Below are 19,441 nucleotides of genomic sequence, written 5' to 3'. Positions count from 1 at the left end.
TCGTTTTCGACATGACAACTTGTACTTCTCATTGTTGCAACAGGTCCACCTGTATCCTTAAACGACTTGTTTTTCCCCATCTCCTCCACAAGTTATACTGACATCAAATATAGTGAAAGCAGGGGTTATACTGTGGGGGAGGGACATACAAAGCAACAAAGAGATAATCTTATAAATGCATTAGAAACACAAGCATGAAAGAAAAAAACGTTAAAATACATATCTAAGGGTTCATTTTCCTAACATCACATTATCTGTCCTTTTCCGCTTGACTCATACTAGATATTGCAAATAAGGGAAACCATGGGCCTGGCTTACTTCACTTAATATAATTTTTTCCAAGTTTTTCCATTTCCTAACAAATGGGGCAATGTCATTCTTTCTGATGGAGGCATAGAATTCCATTGTGTATATATACCACATTTTCTTGATCCATTCATCTACTGAGGGGCATCTGAGTTATGAACACATATTTTAGTACAGATGCTTTTAAAGTCTAGTCTCACCACCAAAAGACAGTAGTGATTTTTTCCCAATAATGATAATAAGATTAGTAAAACCTCAACCACCATAACAGATGCAATAAAGTGTTTCACACAGTTTATGTAAAATGTAATGTCATCGAATCACCTAAACACAAATCATTAGTTTTTACTTGAGAAATATAGTTCTTTTCCAATATTCCTTGGGAACTTTTCAAATATGCTACAGAGGCATTAGAATGCAAATTGACTATGGAGACACTCTGCTTCTCTTTATATTTGAAACACTTCAACAAAAGGACAATACAGACATGTATTGCCTAATGGCAGGGATTCACACTGAAAAAAATGAGTCATTTTTCCTTTTTTTTTTGTGCTAACATTTCATAATGTCCTCACACAAACCTAGAGGGCGAAAGCCAGACACTCAACATGGTCTCTTGAGGCAATCATGATGCAAGATGGCTATGGTCCACTGTGGAATCCTAGCTACAGTACTCAGGAGGCTGAGATCTCAGGATCTACACAACAAAAGCCATTTAAGACTGCAAAGTTCACAGCACTCCAATTAACCAGCATAATCAGGATGAAGAAGTGGCTCAAGTGATAAAACACTTGGAAAAAAGCCAAATGAGAGAGCAAGAGCCTGAATTTGAGCCCTGGTACCAGTACCAAGTGAGAGAGAGACAGAGATAGAGACAGAGAGACAGAGAAAAGGACAAAGCAAGAAGAAACAGAGACAGAGAAATAGAGATGTGCGAAAAAAGTATGATTTTATGCATGAAGCTGCTTCTGGCAGAATGAAACATAGTCTTTTACAGTAAACCTATATTCTATAAATAGGAGTAGGCTCAAAAGAACAAAAATGTGTAGCATACTAAATACATAAATCAGGAATTATCAAATAGTATATATTTATACCATTATCAAGTTGAAAATACTTTACATAATTGTATTACTGTATGTTTATACAACTGGCAGTGCAGTGGATTTCTTTATGCCAGCATCACAATTTTTTTTGTTGGTTGTGGGGCTTGAACTCTGGGCCTGGGTGCAGTCTCTGAGCTCTTCAGCTGAAGGCCATCACCGTACCACTTGAGCCACAGCACCACTTCCAACTTCAGTAATTCTATTGAGCTACAATATCACCAGGAAATAAGAACTTTTCAGCCCTATTATGGTCTTAAGAGACCACCACCGCCATACACATGGTCCAATGCTGACCAAACTCTCATTATGCCACATACAACTTGTATGCTTCACTATAGGATTGACTTAACACTGACTCAAGTCATAGTTCCCCCAAGGATTCTGCCAGCCGGGCAGGGAGCCAGTAATCTCAAAAGGAACGTTCTAATGCCTTATTTTGTTCCCAAAGACAGGAATACATTTTGCTCTCATAAAATGACTATGGCTACCTACTTAGGAGGAGAAAAGTTTGAGTTGAGTCTATGGAAAAACAAATTCAAGAGACTCAATCTCAACCAATGGCTGAGTTTGGTGGTACAAATCTACAATCCCAGTCATAATTATAGATCTAGATCACCCAGGCATAAAGCAAGACCTTATGTTGAAAATAACCAATGCAAAAAGGGACTGTAGGCATGACTCAAGTAGCAGAGTACCTGCCTAGCAAGGGCAAGGCCTTCAGTTAAATCCCCAGTAACAGAGAGAGAGACAGACAGACAGACAGACAGACACAGAGAGATTGAACTCTAGTTCTAATGTAGAAAACATAATAATTTTATAACCTAAGAATAATTTCATATTGCTCAAAATAGAGAACAGATTGCACTTTGTTGATATTGTGTCCAAAATAGTTCTTTCAGTCACTTGTAAAACATGATCTAATTTACAGAAAGAGATACAGAGGTCTTCAAAAAGAACTACCCCACCCCCACCCTGCTACAACCACTGGCTCCTGCTCCCTCAGCCTTGAGCTCCCATCATTATCCCCAGGACAACTCTTATTTATAGTTTAAAACTGCATCTGTCAGCTCAGCTCACTAAAGTTCAAAACGCGTTCAGCCACTCACTGACTGGTAAAGCCCTTTTCAAAGCCTTCATCTGTCACCAGGGCCAGTCATCCAGAACACTGGAAACAGATTCATTACAAGCCTGCGACGGAAGCAGACCCCACGGAAAACCAGCAGAAGCCACAGCCCCGCGCACCTTCAGCTTCACAACGCTGATCTCTCTTCAAAGGCTCAGTTCTCCCCCACAGGTTGCTTCCATTCGAGGACTGTGACTCTTCTAACCTCTCTTTCCCCTACTGAATCACAGTGAGACCGGCCACGTGTATACAAGAATTCAAAAATTTAAAAAAACAGGGAGATGAAGAAATGTCAAAGCAAATAGACTGCTATGAAAAATGAATCTAAACACTACAGCATCCGGTATTTCAACACACAATAAAATTTCAGCAAATGTTTTAAGTAGATCATACTAGGTAGGCACCAGTAGCTCATGCCTGTGATCTTAGCTACTCAGGAGGCTGAGATCTGAGGATCCTGGTTTGAAACTAGACCAGGAAGACAATCTGACTGAAAACCAACAAAAATCCAAAAGTGTGGCCCAAGTGGTAGAATGCCAGGCTTAAGCAAAGAAAGCAAAACAAGAGAGCATATATATATATATATATATATATATATATATATATAGAGAGAGAGAGAGAGAGAGAGAGAGAGAGAGAGAGAGCATATATACATGCTATATATATATATATATATATATATATATATATGTTTGAGAGAGAGAGAGTTGAGCGGGATCAGGCTAGACAATCTGTCTCCTTCCATTTTAGAATTTTTTGGACACTAGGATCACATATTAGTTTTTGACTAATGTTCACCCTTCACTGTTTTCTGTCCAACTGGCATATGTATGTTACAGACAAAATTTCTGGAATCATTATACCCTACTTTCACATGCCCATTGCACACAGCAGACCTCTGCACCTAAATTTTTGTCAAACGCTTGCTAAAACGTAAAAGAAATTGGGTGGCAATGAACCCTTTCTAACAAGTATAGACAATATGAGGCTTGGGTGTTGTTTCTGTGCACCAGAAAAATATCACCCAAGTGTCAGCTGATGAGTCAACTTCTAGTAGCCATTCTTGCATGCACAGATTGACCTTTGCATTATTAAAAGAATGACTTTTGCATTATCGTCTCATTAATTGTAATAAAATCATTCATACATGACTTCAACACATAAACATTGAGTGCCAGCCATCTGTTAATAGGGAACAAGTCAAACACTGATTCTGTCCTCACAGAGCTTGCATTATAGAGAAGAAAGCAAACAGCAAACCATATTAGTAAGAGTATATAGATAATGGTGACAACAGGAAGCAAAAACCAGAGGAGGGAATTCAGGAGGTGAGGCAGAGTTGCCATGACAACCCCAGGAAGAAATTCAGGAACCAGCGTGGCCAACATCTGGGAAGGACATTCCAGCCCCTGCAGTCACCCAGTGCAGAGCCCCTGAGACTCAGCACGCCTGACATGTGGAAAGACCATCCAGGAAGCTGAAGTAGTGAGAGAAGTGTGAGCGAGACCAGAGCAGCCCATGGTGAGATGGAGAAGAGGGGGTGGGCAGCGCAGAGAAGGTGTCTTCATTCATTCCAGCAGACATGAGCTTCCACTCTAAAATGAAAAGCAAATGGGGAATTATGAGATGTGACATGATAAATGAGGTTTGTATTTTGAACTCCTACTGCCTGCTTTGTTGAAAATACAATCAAGGCAAAGGAACATACAAAGCTGTAAAAACCAGCTCAGGAACCATTGTAGCAATCCAATAGGTAGAACAGTGGCTTGCACCAGATTGGCAGGTTGGAGGTAGTAATAAACGAGAGAGTTACAGATTTACCTTGGGCGGTTGCATTCACAGCTCTAACTATGAGCAGAACTTAATCCCTTGTGTCCAGAACAGCTTGCTACCTATAAGGCCACAACACACAAATAGGTTGTCCATGAACGGTTTTGGCTCTCCAGACACTGATTGATTTGGAAGTACAGTATAAAAAGTTTTGTCCAGAGAAACAGAAAGATGAAATTGTCAAATACTGAAACAAAAGAAATAACAGTAAGCAAAGCATGCTGGGATCAGGGTCAGATCCCTTCTGGATGGGGCACATTTGAAATAGCCATGAAATACAGAAGACATGTAAGATCAGAGAGATTTGTGTTGAATTCAGATCAGTTAAGTCTTGTTCGTTTGAGACTTGAAAGCCTGGGATACAGATTTTTGTGCCAGTGATGCAGGGGAGGGGATTGCTTTCACATGAAAACTGTAGGGAATAAAAGAGATTGAGAAACGTGACTATCACATTGATATTTGGAAAGAGGTTCAGTTTTCTAGGTATGGAGAGAGTTTATTATTTGTAAATAAGTGCTAAGTTATTTGCTCAGATTTTTCTTCTGCTTGGCAAAAATCAAGCCTTTTGCTCTGAGTGTCTTTGCCTGCACACATACTTTATTTTTCTATAATTTAGAGGCCATAATTTATACACAGTGGCTATGCTACTTGGCACACAAGTATTCATATCAATTCTATCTTATTTTTCTTTTCTTGTTATTTTGCTTGCTAGCTTTGGGCATTTTCTTCCTTTGTCTACATTTACCTGGAATTTTTCATTCTTTCATGATCAAAGTTTCTGTAACATTTTATTTATGGCTCACATAAATATATACCAGTATATGTTTTGTCTGAAGATAATTCCTTTTGAGGCATGATGTCTACTTTTATTTAATTGAAATCTTAAGGGTTTTTTTTTGGGGGGGGGGGGGGTCTGGTCGTGGCCTGAACTCGGCTGGGCACTGTCCCTCAGCTCTTCAGCTCAAGGCTAGCGCTCTACCACTTGAGCCACAGTGGCACTTCAGGCTTTTTTCTTTTTTTTTTTTTTGTACAGGGTTTTATTTTGTTTTTGTTTTTTGGGGGGAGGGTCCGGTTGTGGGGCCTGAACTCTAGGCCTGGGCGTTGTTCCTCAGCTCTTCAGCTCAAGGCTAGCACTCTACCATTTGAGTCACAGCACCACTTCCAGCTTTTTTCTTTTTGCTTATGTGGTGCTGAGGAATCGAACCCAGGGCCTCAGGCATGCAAGGCAAGCGCTCTACCACTGAGCCACCTTCCCAGCCCCGAAATCTTAAGGTTTTTAGTGTTAACACTGACACATTATTTTGTCCTGTTTTTTAAAGTTGATGAGATTTTTTTTAGCATTTTATGATGTTGTGTATCTCTTCATGTTTATTTGGGTTTCTATTAATTATAAAGAAATATATATTCTTCATCTAGTGACTACTTTTATCATTGTGATTTGCATAATCCTTTTAGCCCTCCATTTCTCTAAACACAGATTACCACAACCAGCAAGCTGTGATGAAAAATCATTACTGACCAGTAATAGCCTGCAGTTTCCAGTGTGCTAAGACTCTGCCATTCTCAAGTATGTTCACTCAGTTGAAGTGACTATGGGAGGAGAGAGCCACATGACCAAGAAACAAAGGAGGCATCAGTCCACAGCCCCTCGGGAGCCTGGCCCAACAACCCCTGTAGGAGCCAGCTGGGAGGTAGATCCTCCCCCAGGGAGCCTGGAGATGACTACAGCTGTGTAAGAAACCCAGAGTCAGAGATGAGGCCCAGACATGCCTGAATTCTGGAGCCACAGGAAGTGATGTAGTGGGTGTCTTCCCCCACTTAGTAGGTGATTTGTGTTCATTTGTTATGCTGGCACGTACCCAATGCGTTCAGACCTAAGAGATGTTGTACTTCCAGATGCTTCCTTTCTGCAGAAGACGCATTTCTGTTAGGATTTTCTTAGTTTAATCTCTGTGGTGCTTTCTTGCTTTTCTTCATACTTTTTGTTTTCCACTTTCTTTCTTGATTCCTCAATTGCATCTGAATTGGAATTTGCGAGTTATCTCTCTTAGCTTCTCCAGAAATAAAGCTTCCAGAATTTCCTTCAACTTTCTTGTTCTTATGTGATATCCAAAGAAAGAAGGGGAAAACTACTGATTTTGTGGCTCTTGTACAGCAGAAAACTTATTACTGTTTTAATTTCCACTTCTCCCATTAAAGTGAGGATCAGTTTCTTTTTGCATGTTTGCTTTCTATATTTTCTTCATGTGAATTATCTATTTTTGTCACTTAACCACCATTTATGATTTTGCTTATGTTTTTAATTGGTTTATAAAATACTTTGTCTATTAGAAATATCAGCTGTTAACTTTTAAAGATAGTCTTACATATATTTCAAGAGACTGCTATTTGTCCTTTCAAATTACAAAAGGATTTCTATGATCCTAATATTTACAATGCCCTTTCATTTAAAAGGAAAAAGAAACCTTTTTATGAGGTTAAATTTACCAATATTTTCATTGATATATATTACTATTCTTAAACTTAAGAAAGCAGAAGAAAACAGTTTCTCTGTTTGTGAGAACTGAAGAGAATGTACATATACAATGACATCCAAACAGTAAATATAGGATAAAAATAAATGTGTTTTTAAAAATAAAAACAAGGCTTTAATAAATTAAATATCATTTAGATCAAAGATCATCTATTTGGAACTTACAAGACAATATTGGCTTTAACTTCCATTTTGTTTTTCCATTTGGAGTACCAGCATGCTAAAGCACTGTTAAGCCCATCACTTTCCCAGTGATTTAAGATGTTTTACTTATCATATATAATTTCTCAAGTATCTTTTGTCTGGATTCTCTGCTGATTTACTTACCTATTGATTTCCTTTATTACATTCAATTATTGCTATTCCATATTATTATATTCTACATCAATGCCACAGTATTTTTACTTTCTTTTGACTTTTGTGGTTTTGTTTTGTTAGTAATGGAGATTGAACACAGAGCCTTATGTATGCAAGGCAAGCTCTCTACTTTGGCGCTATAGCCCACACTGTATAAAATTCTACTATAGTAAATATTTTCACTTCTTCCATTGACTAGCCATGACCTCAATAAACCCATCTAAGTCTCAATTTCAACTTTGCAGCAAATTAAACTTACATAAAACATGTAAGTAAAGCCAGGCACCGGTGGCATGCACTTCAGGGAGTTGAGATCTGAGGATCAAGGTTTGAACACAGCCTAAGCAGGAAAGTCTATGAGACTGTTACTGCCAATTAACTACCAAAAAAGCCAGAATTGGTGCTGTGGCTCAAGTGGTAGAGTGCTAGCTTTGAGTATAAAAGCTTAGAGAGTGCCCAGGCCCTGAGTTCAAGATCCAGGATCAGCCCACCCCCCAAAAAAGCTAATATTCTACCCACATGCCTCACACAAATTACTATTATTAACATCAATATCATATATGCAAAAATTGGACTCTGGCTAAAAATCATAATGAGCTACTAGATATGTTTTTTAATGCAGCAGACTTGTTTCTCTTTTTTAATTTCTTATGTGTTCAAGCTCCAAGGAAAATGGACCAGTGGAGAGGTTAAGGATGGTGGGTTGTACATTTGTTTCTTTGTTTTCACTAATTATATAAAGCCTGAAAGGAATGAAGAGTAGGATATGTAGGGCACTTTGGAAATAGAGATTATTGGGTCGGTAACAAAGAGGAGAACTGGCACCTCACACAGATTCTGATATGAAGGACCTATTATGAATAACCTTCCATTACTGTTGCTTAGCAACGAGCAAATATATAAGAAAGAAAGAAGCCAAAGACACAATATTGAACACCCATTCTCCTACCCACATTTATTATTTCCCCATTGTATATGAATCGAACAGAAAATTGAATAGATGTTTGAATTCCCAAAAGTAAGCCATCCCTACAAGCAAAGGGATTACAGCTTGAGCATATCCTTAAAACTATAGTACGTAACCTAGAGATAAATGTGCAGCAAAAAGATGCGTCTTCACAGCTGGTTCTCAGGCTCAGCAGAGCCATTTTCCTTAATATAGCAATGTACGTATTTGCTGCAGAAGATGGATGGCAGAACATGAGTCAGTCCATGCCTTTGAGAAGTGTATCATCTCCTCGGGAGGAGTCAGTATGCAGATAACAGGTCACACAAAGGAATACCAACTTCCAAGTCCTCTAAGAAGAGGACCACCAAAACTTATGGAGTATTCAAAAAGCTGCACTGAAGAGGTACCTTGTGAACTAACGTTTACCATTTAAATACAAGAAAAAGTCAAATTGTAACAGGTACACCTGAGAATAAAAGAATACATTTCATGATGTCAGAGAGAAAGCTCCAGGTGTACAAATCATAGTAGTAACCCAAATCCATGAATACATAGGATTCTTCTAGAATAGAGGTGTGACAAGGTTTTGTAAAGATCCTTGAAAGGATCCTGTGTTTCATTTAATACACACAGAGTGATTAGGGTGCAGTGGAAATAATGTTTCACCTCCAGTACCTTAACTGGTAGTGGTAATTGTCTCAATCCATTTTGCATTACCAGAACAAAATACCTGAGGTCAGATATTTTTTATGCTTGATGTTTTATCGATTGTGTTGAGGTTCAGAGACATTTTAGTTGACACCTGAGTCTAACACATGCACTGAACATCTAAAAAGCCAGGTACAGTGTGATTTCTCTTTGAAAGGATTTCTAGTGAATTTCCAGCTTCAAATTTGGAGGCAAAATTCCCCTCAGAGGATGTCATTTACCAAAGATCCTCAACTGTTGATGAGCTGTTACTTAAGTCCCACCAATTCACAATTTTATGTCACATATACTACAGACTCAAATTTCCAACCTTTCACAGCATAAGTATTGGGAAAACAGAATTATCAGGATCTAACATCTTACAAAGTCCAAAGAATTTGGGCAGAGCAATGATCAGAATGAGTAGTTTGCCTTGAGGAATCAATTCTACTAAAAACAACATAGGACTATAACTAAAATAAAAAAGTAATATATACACAATTGTGATTCCAAATTTTTATTTAGTATGCTGTGGATATAAAACTATAGGATATAAAACTAGCCCTTTACCTGTGGAATGGTAAGCTGATGCCCGAAAGAGCCACAGCCTCCTAAAATTTATTATCTCAGTCACTTCTGGTTGAACCAAAAACTAAGCAACTAGAGAATGATTTCACCCTTTAAAAAAGTCATTTGCGCTTGTTTAAAAAAAACAAAAAATAAAAAATAAGTGGTTCAGTGGTAGAGTGCTTGCGTTGTATGCATGAGGCCCTGGGTTCAATTCCTCAGCACCACATATGCAGAAAAATCCAGAAGTGGAGCTGTGGCTCAAGTGGTAGAGTGCTAGCCTTGAGCTGAAGAGCTGAGTAAGGGACAGCACCCAGGCCCAGAGTTCAAGCCCCATGACACACACACACACACACACACACACACACACACACACACACACACACACAAAGGAGTGGATTGGGATACTTTCTCTTTAAAGGGGGCGTCTAGCTGGGCACCGGTGGCTCACATCTGTAATCCCAGCAACTCACAAGGCTGAGATCTAAGGATCAAGATTCAAAGCCAACCTGGGCAGGAAAGTCCATGAGACTCTTATCTCCAATTAACCACCAGAAAACTGAAAGTGGTGCTGTGGCTCAAGTGGTAGAGTGCTAGCCTTGAGTGCAAAGAGACTCAAGGATAGCACTCAGTCACTGAGTTCAAGCCCCACAACTGCCAAAAAAAAAAAAAACCAAAACCTTACTCTGGATCACACCAGAAAGGAGTCAAGAACAATTAATGAGACACAGTGCATGATCATCACAATCATAGACACAGTGCATGATCATCACAATCATAGACACAGTGCATGATCATCACAATCATACCTAGCTTCTCTCCTGTGCTGCAGCACAGGCCTGGCCTCTGGATTCTCTTCTTCCAACAGGAAAATCTTCCCTTTCTCTGTTAACTACTTCAGCCTCTCCCTTTGATCCCTGTTCCCTGTCATTTGCGCATCTTTGTCCAAATATCTATCCTTTCCCAATGCCTTTTTGGCTTTGTTTCCAATTTTTCAGGTAACGGCGTGGCTGATGGCCTCGCTGGTCTCTCTGTTCCTCTTTTCTCACCCGTCGGTCTGAGCCAGCCTTGAGCCAGCTCAAGCACAGCCCTGCTGCTCTCCCCCACAAGAGCCTGTCAAAGTTGCACTATGAGACTGCTGCTGCTTCCCCTACCACAGGCCAGAAAACAAGGTTAACTTGGCTCATGAATCTGATAGGTGGAAAGTTCAAGCAACATAGCATTGCTGTCAGATGAGGGAGTCTAGATAAATTGAAATATCGTGGAGAAGCATGGAAGGTAACAGTCACGTGGTGAACCAACTGTGCCCCTTGACGTGGCCTCCCTTTATTACGATGTGCCCTTTTGAGAACAAACCTGATCCCTTCCGAGGTTGATTGATGTCTGCAGGTTCTATTCATCTTCACTTAGGCTCCACTCTTCAAAGATCCACCGCCTCTCAACATCTTATCCTGGGAACCAAGCTTCCTGCACACACACCTTCAGGGAATACATCCAAGTCTCTCTGGTCATTTTGTTTGGGATGGAAGACAAGCTGTCACCAAGCAAGCAATGAAGAATAAACCCATAACAATACACGTGAGAGAGAAAAGTCTTCCAGTCTGAAAAAACCACCATAAGAATGGGAAGAAGCGAACTGATCATGGAGATGTTGCAGAGGAGAAAATTAGAGGCGGGTACTGATTAGTAATCAGGGCTCAGCAGAGGGTAAATAGTGAAAATTAACACTGAAGCCAAATTTACCCACATACATGATAGAAAAATAGATGCAATTAAACAATGAAGGGAGGAAGGAAGCAGAGGAAGAGGAAATCTGTTGTAAAATTGCTAGGTTCACATTCTTTTAATGATATTTACATTCTTTTAAACATTTTAATTAAAATGTTTACTAAGATCAGGTAGAATATTATTTTTAAATCTAGTATTTTAAGACATTATTTTCAACCAGCTATGATGATGTTCACTTATAAATCTAGCACTCAGGAGACTGAGGCAGGAGGACTGTGCATTGGAGGCCAGCCTGGGGGACAAAATGAGACTGTTGAGAGACAGAAAGAAAAAGGGAAGGAGGGAAGGAAGAAAAGAGAGAGAGAAGAGGGGGGAGGAAAAGAGGGAGGGAAGGAAGGAAGCAAGGAAGGAAGGAAGAAAGGAAGGGAGGGAGGGAGGGAAGGGAAGGGAAGGGAAGGGAAGGGAAAGGAAAGGAAAGAAAAGGAAAGGAAAGAAAGGAGGGAGGGAGGGAAAGGAATTGAAGGAGGAGAGGATGGAGTAGGGTGATTGTTTAGAGATCATTTGAAAAGAGCTGTGAAAAGCAATCTTTGTGCTTTCTTCACCAAACTGGGAATCTTTTTATTCTTAGGTCTTTATTATTCTTCCTTAGACATAGATATACTAACATGTCCTTATAAAAAAAATTCAGTTGGTCTAAGTACCAACAGGAAAGAAGTTCTATCTGGATCCATATACCTCAACATTTATAGAACAGACCCACACACCAGGTTGATGGAGCAAATATCAATAATATATGAAATCTAAACTTCCTAAGTTCTCAGAGAGATCTCTCAAGGCTTTCTGAGGATACACACATCCAAGACAATCCAGTCCATTGCACACATGCACAATGCCAAGATGCTCTCTGTAGAGACTTCAGACCCCAGGAACTCATTATAACCACGGTAGGAAATAGACAACCACAGAAGATGACTGAAACACTGTAGAATGATGACAGGGGATGGGCAGCTCACAGGGTGCAGCCAAAGGGAACAGGAAAGTAGAAAAAAATCTTCTCCAGTCCAAGTCAATATATAAAATATTATGATATACATGTGCTATGTCAGAATGCTTGCATCTGGTTCCCAGAAGGATAATTTTAAACACCATGCGCTCCATCCCAGAGGAAGTGAAAGTTGTGTCATCTTTGACATCAGGGCTTGTAGAGCAAAGATATACCATCCTGGATTTGGGGACTTTGCCTCTCACTTGGAATCCTATCATATTGAGGTCATTCTTCTGTCACAAAATTTAGCAAAGAGAAGAAATCACCCAATGTGACAAGAAAAGAAGCTCTGTTCTGTTGCACCCAGGTCTTGTTGTCTCATGACTTGGAGCATCAACTATAACTCAGGGTGAGCCACACCTCAAAGAACAACCCCTCTCTAGTATTTCTCTCAGGCTGGGGTTGATGAAAAGCAGAATTGTAGTGTGAATTCCTGTGCACAGATGAATCACTGCCTGCCACACCCAGTACCAAAGTTTCTGAGGTGGAAAACCATTGGCAGCACTGAGCACCAGGGACAGAAAACAAGAGGTGAAAAGGACGACAAAAGAGAAGAGAGCGAGGAGAGATCTGGTAGGGGCCTGAATCTGGGAATCTTGAAATCCTGGGCTGTTCAGCAGGCTCTTCTTCATGTGTCTTCCCAGAGATGTGAGGACCAAAATCATGAATAGCAAAAACAGAGCAGAAGGGATTGTCCACATAATCAGGTTTAGAGAGAAGAAGAATTTCTCAAATGAGTTTCGTGGGATATACTCAGTGGCATTCCCAGATTGCCAGTCACTCCTTACATAGTCCTGGTATATTATCTGGTTGCCTATGAAGCACAGGATACTGTTCAAGCCAGAGAACCCCACAGCACCAACCTGCATCCATGGTATCCAGGCAGGCACTTTGTACTTTAGCCAGAGGAAGACGGGGTGGGTTAAGTTTGCAATTTTCATGCAGTAGAATAAACCAAGCCAGGTGCAAAACCATATGGTGGCCGCATTCAGGAAATCCCACAAGAAGTTTGTGAGTTGCGTGATGTGGTTATAAGAGAAGACTGTTAAATGCTGGAAAGTATAAATACTCTTACCTACGACCACCCACTGCAGACAGAAGCGAGAGAGTGCCAGGCTAGCGAGTAACTTATAATAAGGTGACAAGGTTCTCCGAAGCCACCACTTCATGCCTAAGACTGCAATGATAAAGCCATTGCCTATCGCTCCTAGCAGACATAAAAGCAGCAAAATAATAACCAAGAAGATGACCTTCTTGTCAGTTTCCTGACATCCTGATGCCATGTGAGCTCCACTCATTTCTCCTACGTCCCAGGGTTTCAAAGGCTGTTTCTGTCGGGTTAGAGTAGGTCCTCTCCCTTGCTGCTCCAAGTGTAGATGTTAGACCGGACTCAAGGACACAGATGAGGTGAAGGGGCAAGAAAGAGTCCATCTCTTCTGAATAGATGCAAATACCGTCAAGGTTGAATTTCCAAAGTCCCCTCCCTGACTGTCCGTGAATTTGCTTGCCCTTCTGCCTATTCCCTGCCCATTGTCCACCTTTCTGAGGATAAGGTATCCACATTGCATTCGGCGTCCCTTACATAGGCAGGCTTGCTTGTCTAAACTGACACCTAAGACACTGCCCGCACACCTGGTGCAGCTGGGCAATGAAACCCACTTCCTGCTGAGACTCAGAGCTCATGTCCCTAGGGTATGGGGAGGGCTGGTTGATATGTTCCAAGCATCATTCTAAGTGCTTTCTTAGTAGTTCATTCTCACAATGACTCTATAAAGTGGGTACTAGGGGAAAAAAATACCCCCTTGTCAGAGACTGAGAGAAACCAGAGCAAACCTTTCTTTCTTTTTTTTTTTTTTTTTTTGAGATACTACTACTTTAGGCCCAGCATCAGAAAGTAGAACACAGAAAACAATCTCATACAAGGAAAGAAGCAAATTCTTTTTAAAGTATCACAGTCTTTTTTTAATGGCATCTCACAGAGGAACTCCCACCAAGGAAATCAATGGGATACAGAAGCGGGAGCCCTGGCCTTGGAATCAAGCCAGGATCCAGCCCAAGGCCCACTCGCTGTGAGCTCTTGCATGTAACAGGCCCTCTGTGCTTTATCGTATCTTAGCTGGTAAAATCTGAAAAGCAAATGATAATAGAACTGACTTACAATCTCAATATTTAGATCACAAACAGACATTAAAGATAGATTCACAGATGAAAGACCCCAAACTATAATTAACACTCCTGCTTAAAATCATAGAAGAAGACTGAGAACCACTCTGGTTCCCTTAGGTAGCAATATAACTTATATCCCCATCTTCTTCATCCTTAGCGGAAGTCAGAAAACTGGAGTTTGGTTCTCATTGCAGCTGCTAACTATGGATTGACAGTGTCGTCATTTCATGCCTTTAAACCTCGCTTCTTTCATCTAAGAATACTAAGAATATATCACAAAAATAAATGTGATCATACATGGATAACAGAACAGATCCCTTCATATACAGAAGTAATTGCAATTGCATTGGTGATTTATGTCCGTGAGTATCTGCTATCTATCCTGTAGCACTGCAAGTCATCCACAGAGTCTTCTGGAGATCATCACAGAGCTATACTAACCAGAGGACAGTGCAGTAAGTATCAGATGAGCTTAAGAGAGGCCAAGAACAAAGGTGAGCAATCGACACACAAATGAGCGTGCACAGATCAGTGTGTCACAAGGAAATGAGCAAGCAAAAATTGACTGAAGGCTCTGTCATGAGAATGACAGAGTTTCTAATGGGGCACCCACCTCCCAGCCAGCACCATAATCCCACCACTTCCATGCATACAAACCCCTCAAAGAGAATAGAATGCAGAATACTTAGCATCTCTTAGTGAGCAGTGTGTCTGAGTACTAGAAAAAAAGGTGAACAAGGTAGCAATGCACCTGAACTCTACCCTTCTGTGAAAATGCAAATGTCTAGGGTACAGAGTTTCCATCTCTCCTCTTCCTTACCCTGGCTCCTACAAAGGACTCTTGGCTGTTTTCTCCTGGACATTTCAAATGTAAAGCAATCTAGAGACATGGAGGTCTAGAGTTAGACCAGCTACAAACATCATCACAGGGAAAACACATACCTTCCCATCTGGTTCCAATACTTTCAAGGACTTATAAGGTGAGAAAAATGTACAATTAACCCTCAGTTCATTGAAGGACCATCTATGGGCATGTTCTATGCCGTAATAACCCTAGGAGTTATAATATCTGCCCTCAAAGTGCTTTCATGCACTAACCATAAGCCACAGGCATTTACAGACACAGATTTTTGTGCAGATTAAGTTAATCCAGAAGGATGATTCATCATTTGTGTCTTAATACATAATGTGTTTTATGTTTTTTTTAATATTGTGTGGTTTTTGTCTATGGCATCTTGAGTTCTCAGATTTATCTTCCTAGGAAGAATCTGAATCTGAAAACTTGGCATTTTTCATAGTCTTATAAATGTAATTATGGGAGTGATTGGATAGGAATCTAAAAAATATATTTTGGGGGAGGGGGGTCCAGTCGTGGGGCCTGAACTCTGGGCCTGGGCGCTGTCCCTCAGCTCTTCAGCTCAAGGCTAGCGCTCCACCACTTGAGCCACAGTGCCACTTCCGGCTTTTTTCTTTTTGCTTATGTGGTTCTGAGGAATCAAACCCAGGGCCTCAGGCATGCAAGGCAAGCGCTCTACCACTGAGCCAACTTCCCAGCCCTCTAAAATATTTTATATATATATATATATATATATATATATATATATATATATATAATGTGTCAATACTATTCTCATCCCAAGAATTCTTGTAATAATTCACCAGCAGCAGCAGCAGCATCATTATCATCATGCTAAATAAGTGCTGTCTTGTATATTGAAAGAAGACAAAACCCCCAATAAACACAATGAAATGTGACTATGTCAAGAATGATTAGGTACATTGGGGTTCCATAAAGGATTCACATGAGGACATGGTGGTAGATCAGCTCAAAGGAGAGACCACCAGAGGCCTCAAATGGTATGGATGAGATGGTAGGTTTTATCGTTAGTCAAGACGAAACCATCAAGTTTTGGACACTCAGGCATTAGAATGTAGTAAAAAGAAATTGAGAACACCAGGGCACTGAGAACTTCCGAGAAAAGCCCACTAAACATGTCATGACTCAAGGCCCGCTGTGAGAACGTGGCAGAATGTGAGCGTGTCATCACCAGACCGTCTAAAGACCTTTAGTAACTGCTGCAGTGCTGTGTGATGGAAAAGGCCTTACATGTGTTCACAACTGAGTCACAAGGCTGGAGCGAACGGAGACCGCAGCAAGCTCTGCCTTTGCTGCCTCCACACACCTCTGGCTTGAGCCTCCATTCCTCAGGATCCTCCCCATTAGAAAGTTATCAGTCACTATGAAGTAGTGAGCAAAAACACTTCGTGAGGATTAATGTGTAACATTAGCTGTGTAACTGTAACATCACAGTTAGACCCAAAGTCTATTAAATGAATTTAGCAAGTGGCCACACTACGTTTCCTGCAGGTCTCTCTACCCAGCCTTACTTTCCCTGCATTCTTAAGACTCTTAAGACTCTTCTCTTTTAAAGTCTTAATTATCATCTGTCTAGGAGACAACTTACTGGCCTGTTGTCTTCCGTTAGTTTCCTCCCTCTCTCTCTCTCTCTTTCTCTCTCCCTCCCTCTGTCTCTTCTTGATAAAGCTCAGACTCTGGTCAACCTTAATAATAACATGGTAAGTATTTAGTACTCAGCTTCTGAGGATCATTGGATGATTTACCAAAAATGTAATTATTCATTTAAAATTCTGTAACCTCTGTTCTATCTTGTTATTATTTACTCTTACTTTGACTACCTTAAACATATGAATCTCTCCTAAACACATTGAATCTTCTCCTCAGTATCTTCTACTGTGCTGGTCTCCATACTTTTTTATAGTGGACTTCAGTGAGGCACTAATGGTGTTTGGGACTTAGCAAGATGGGATTAGTTCCCTTAGAAGAAACAAATATCTCTTTCTCTCTCTGGCATATGAGGACACAGCAAGATGTCTGCCTGAAACTCAGAAAATGCCTCAGAAGAACCTAAACATGCTGGTACCTTGAGTTCAGGCCCTACCACTGTGAAGATGAAATAAACAACTCACATAGTCTATGTTACCCTGTTTCAGAAACCAATATGCAAATTTATTCATAATGATACTACTCCACTAGTACATTGTTTGTGTGTGTATACAAATAAATCACAAAATACAGACAAAACTACTTTTCTAATGAATTACTTTGCTAATACATTGTCTATATCATAAAATATACACAAAAAAATAAGAATGTGAAGGAGAGGATAAAACCAAATTAAAATTGCCACACTTTTCTTCCTACTCCCAGCATACCAGGAATAGTGGATTATCGAAACAAAGAACACTCAGCTGGGTACTGGTGGCTCACTCCTGTAATCCTAGCTTCTCAGGAATCTGAGACCTGAGCGTTGTGGTTCAAAGCCAGCCCAAGCAGGACAATCCACGAGACTCCTTTCTCCATTTAGCTACCAAGACGCTGGAAATGGCACTGTGGCTCAAAGTGGTAGAGCACTAGCCTTGAGCACAAAAGCTCAAGGACAGTGCACAAGGTGAGTGGTGCTGCTGAGTGATTTATGTCACCAAACACAACTTCAGTTTTCCCACGGAGATGACTGACCATAGTAACAGAACTTCAGGGGTGCAGACGAGTTGGTGTTTGAAGAATATTGTTCGGGTTCCTAGCACAGATTGACTATTAAGGAAATGAGGTTATATAAACTAAGGCTAAGGCAATTTGGGGCTCCAATTAAAGACTAGTCGCAGTGGAGGGGATGGAAAAAGAATTCGTGGGGCATGGAAGGAATTGAAAAGAAAGAGGGAAACGAAAGGAGAGAGTACCCAAACCTCCAACATTCTTGCTGTCTATCAGATCAGCCATCAGTGTGCTGGCGATCGGCGGCCACCCGTTGTGTTGTCTGGGGCCCTCAGAGCCTTGTGAGCTGCCACTACAACCATTCTAACACTTCAGCTTGAGGGCCTTTCTCAGCTTGGGGCTGCTTACTACCAGGATGAGGGAATGCAGGGAGATGCCAGCGTAGATGATCACCTCCTTGGTCCAGTACCAGTGACTCTGGACGGATATGTTCTCCATAGCAAAACTGATCAAGGCCAGGAAATACAATGTATTGAAGAGAAGGAAGAAGGCCAGTGTCTTCAGAGCTGCCCTGTGAACCTGGAGGCTGGGACTGCCACGCCCCGACCTGTGGCCCCTCATGTGCCCCACATGCCGGTACAGGGAGAACACGAGCAGAAGGGTGGACAGCAGGAACAGCAGAAAAGGAAGGAGCCACATAAGCACTCCGTGCGTGAGATAATAATACCAGAAGTCCAGTGACTTAAAAGCAGTGCAGTTTCCCCCGGATAACTGAGTCACCATTACATTCCCAGTGACTGTTTGGATGGCTGAGACACTACTGAGGATCAGAGAACCCAACACTAGCCGGGGCACTAGTCGAGAAATCCTCCACTTCAGCCGCAGAAAGATGGGGTGGGAGAAGGAGGAGATCTTCACACAGTAGAAGAGGGCAAGCCAGGCGGTCAGCCATAAAAGGAAAGTGTTGATGAAGTCCCACAAGGCGCCAACCAAGTTTGCTTGGTAACAAAAACCAGAGAAGGCCAACAAGTTGCTCAGCATGGATGCTCCATGCAGGAAGAAGCGAGACAAGGCAAGACAAGCCACAATCCTGTCGGCTACCAGCGGGGTGGAGCTCATCCACTCCCTGACCAGCACGATGGTCAGGAAGCCATTCTGCAGCATCGCAACCAGTGACTCCAGACAAAAGATGACCTTGAAGATCACTGTGGAGGGCATATTCTCCAGGGTGGATCTGCTCCAACTGGCTTCTCCAACAAAGCGCTGCAGAGACATTCACAGAAAACCACCCTGTATGGATCAGAGATTCTGAAATCCCCCGTCTGGGATATAACCACAAAGCCCCAGGCCTCTGGGATTTGAAATGAGGATAACTGAGATCTTTCTCGACATGCAAAGCATCCTCAGCTCAATGACACCTGTCTCTATTTGTGTACCCCACATTTGCCTATTTTTCATCATGGCCAGGTGCGGAGAAATGTTAACAGGGTACAGGCTCCAAGGGTATCTGAAAATAGCATCTTGCACATT

General features: G+C 41.2%; 2 protein-coding genes across 2 annotated transcripts; both read right to left on the bottom strand.

Annotated features, from left to right (window-relative positions):
• Positions 1–11,432: 11,432 nt before the first annotated feature.
• Tas2r60 (taste 2 receptor member 60) lies at positions 11,433–13,831 on the bottom strand. The gene has a single exon (XM_069997348.1). The coding sequence runs from the start codon at positions 13,527–13,529 to the stop codon at positions 12,576–12,578; it is 954 nt and encodes a 317-aa protein (XP_069853449.1). The 5' UTR covers positions 13,530–13,831; the 3' UTR covers positions 11,433–12,575.
• A 4,443-nt stretch (positions 13,832–18,274) lies between these two features.
• LOC138810170 (taste receptor type 2 member 143-like) lies at positions 18,275–19,129 on the bottom strand. The gene has a single exon (XM_069997347.1). It carries the CDS (start codon positions 19,127–19,129, stop codon positions 18,275–18,277), a length of 855 nt encoding a protein of 284 aa, XP_069853448.1.
• Between the last annotated feature and the right edge of the window lie 312 nt (positions 19,130–19,441).

This window comes from Dipodomys merriami, unplaced genomic scaffold, assembly GCF_024711535.1.
Source record: "Dipodomys merriami isolate MVZ:Mamm:240054 unplaced genomic scaffold, mDipMer1.0.p SCAF_5, whole genome shotgun sequence".
Taxonomy (NCBI): Eukaryota; Metazoa; Chordata; class Mammalia; order Rodentia; family Heteromyidae; genus Dipodomys; species Dipodomys merriami.
This window is presented reverse-complemented; position numbering and strand designations above follow the sequence as displayed.

Coding starts and splice junctions, on each gene's coding strand:
- Tas2r60 (XM_069997348.1), bottom strand. CDS start 13,529: ATGAGTGGAGCTCACATGGCATCAGGATGTCAGGAAACTGACAAGAAG.
- LOC138810170 (XM_069997347.1), bottom strand. CDS start 19,129: ATGCCCTCCACAGTGATCTTCAAGGTCATCTTTTGTCTGGAGTCACTG.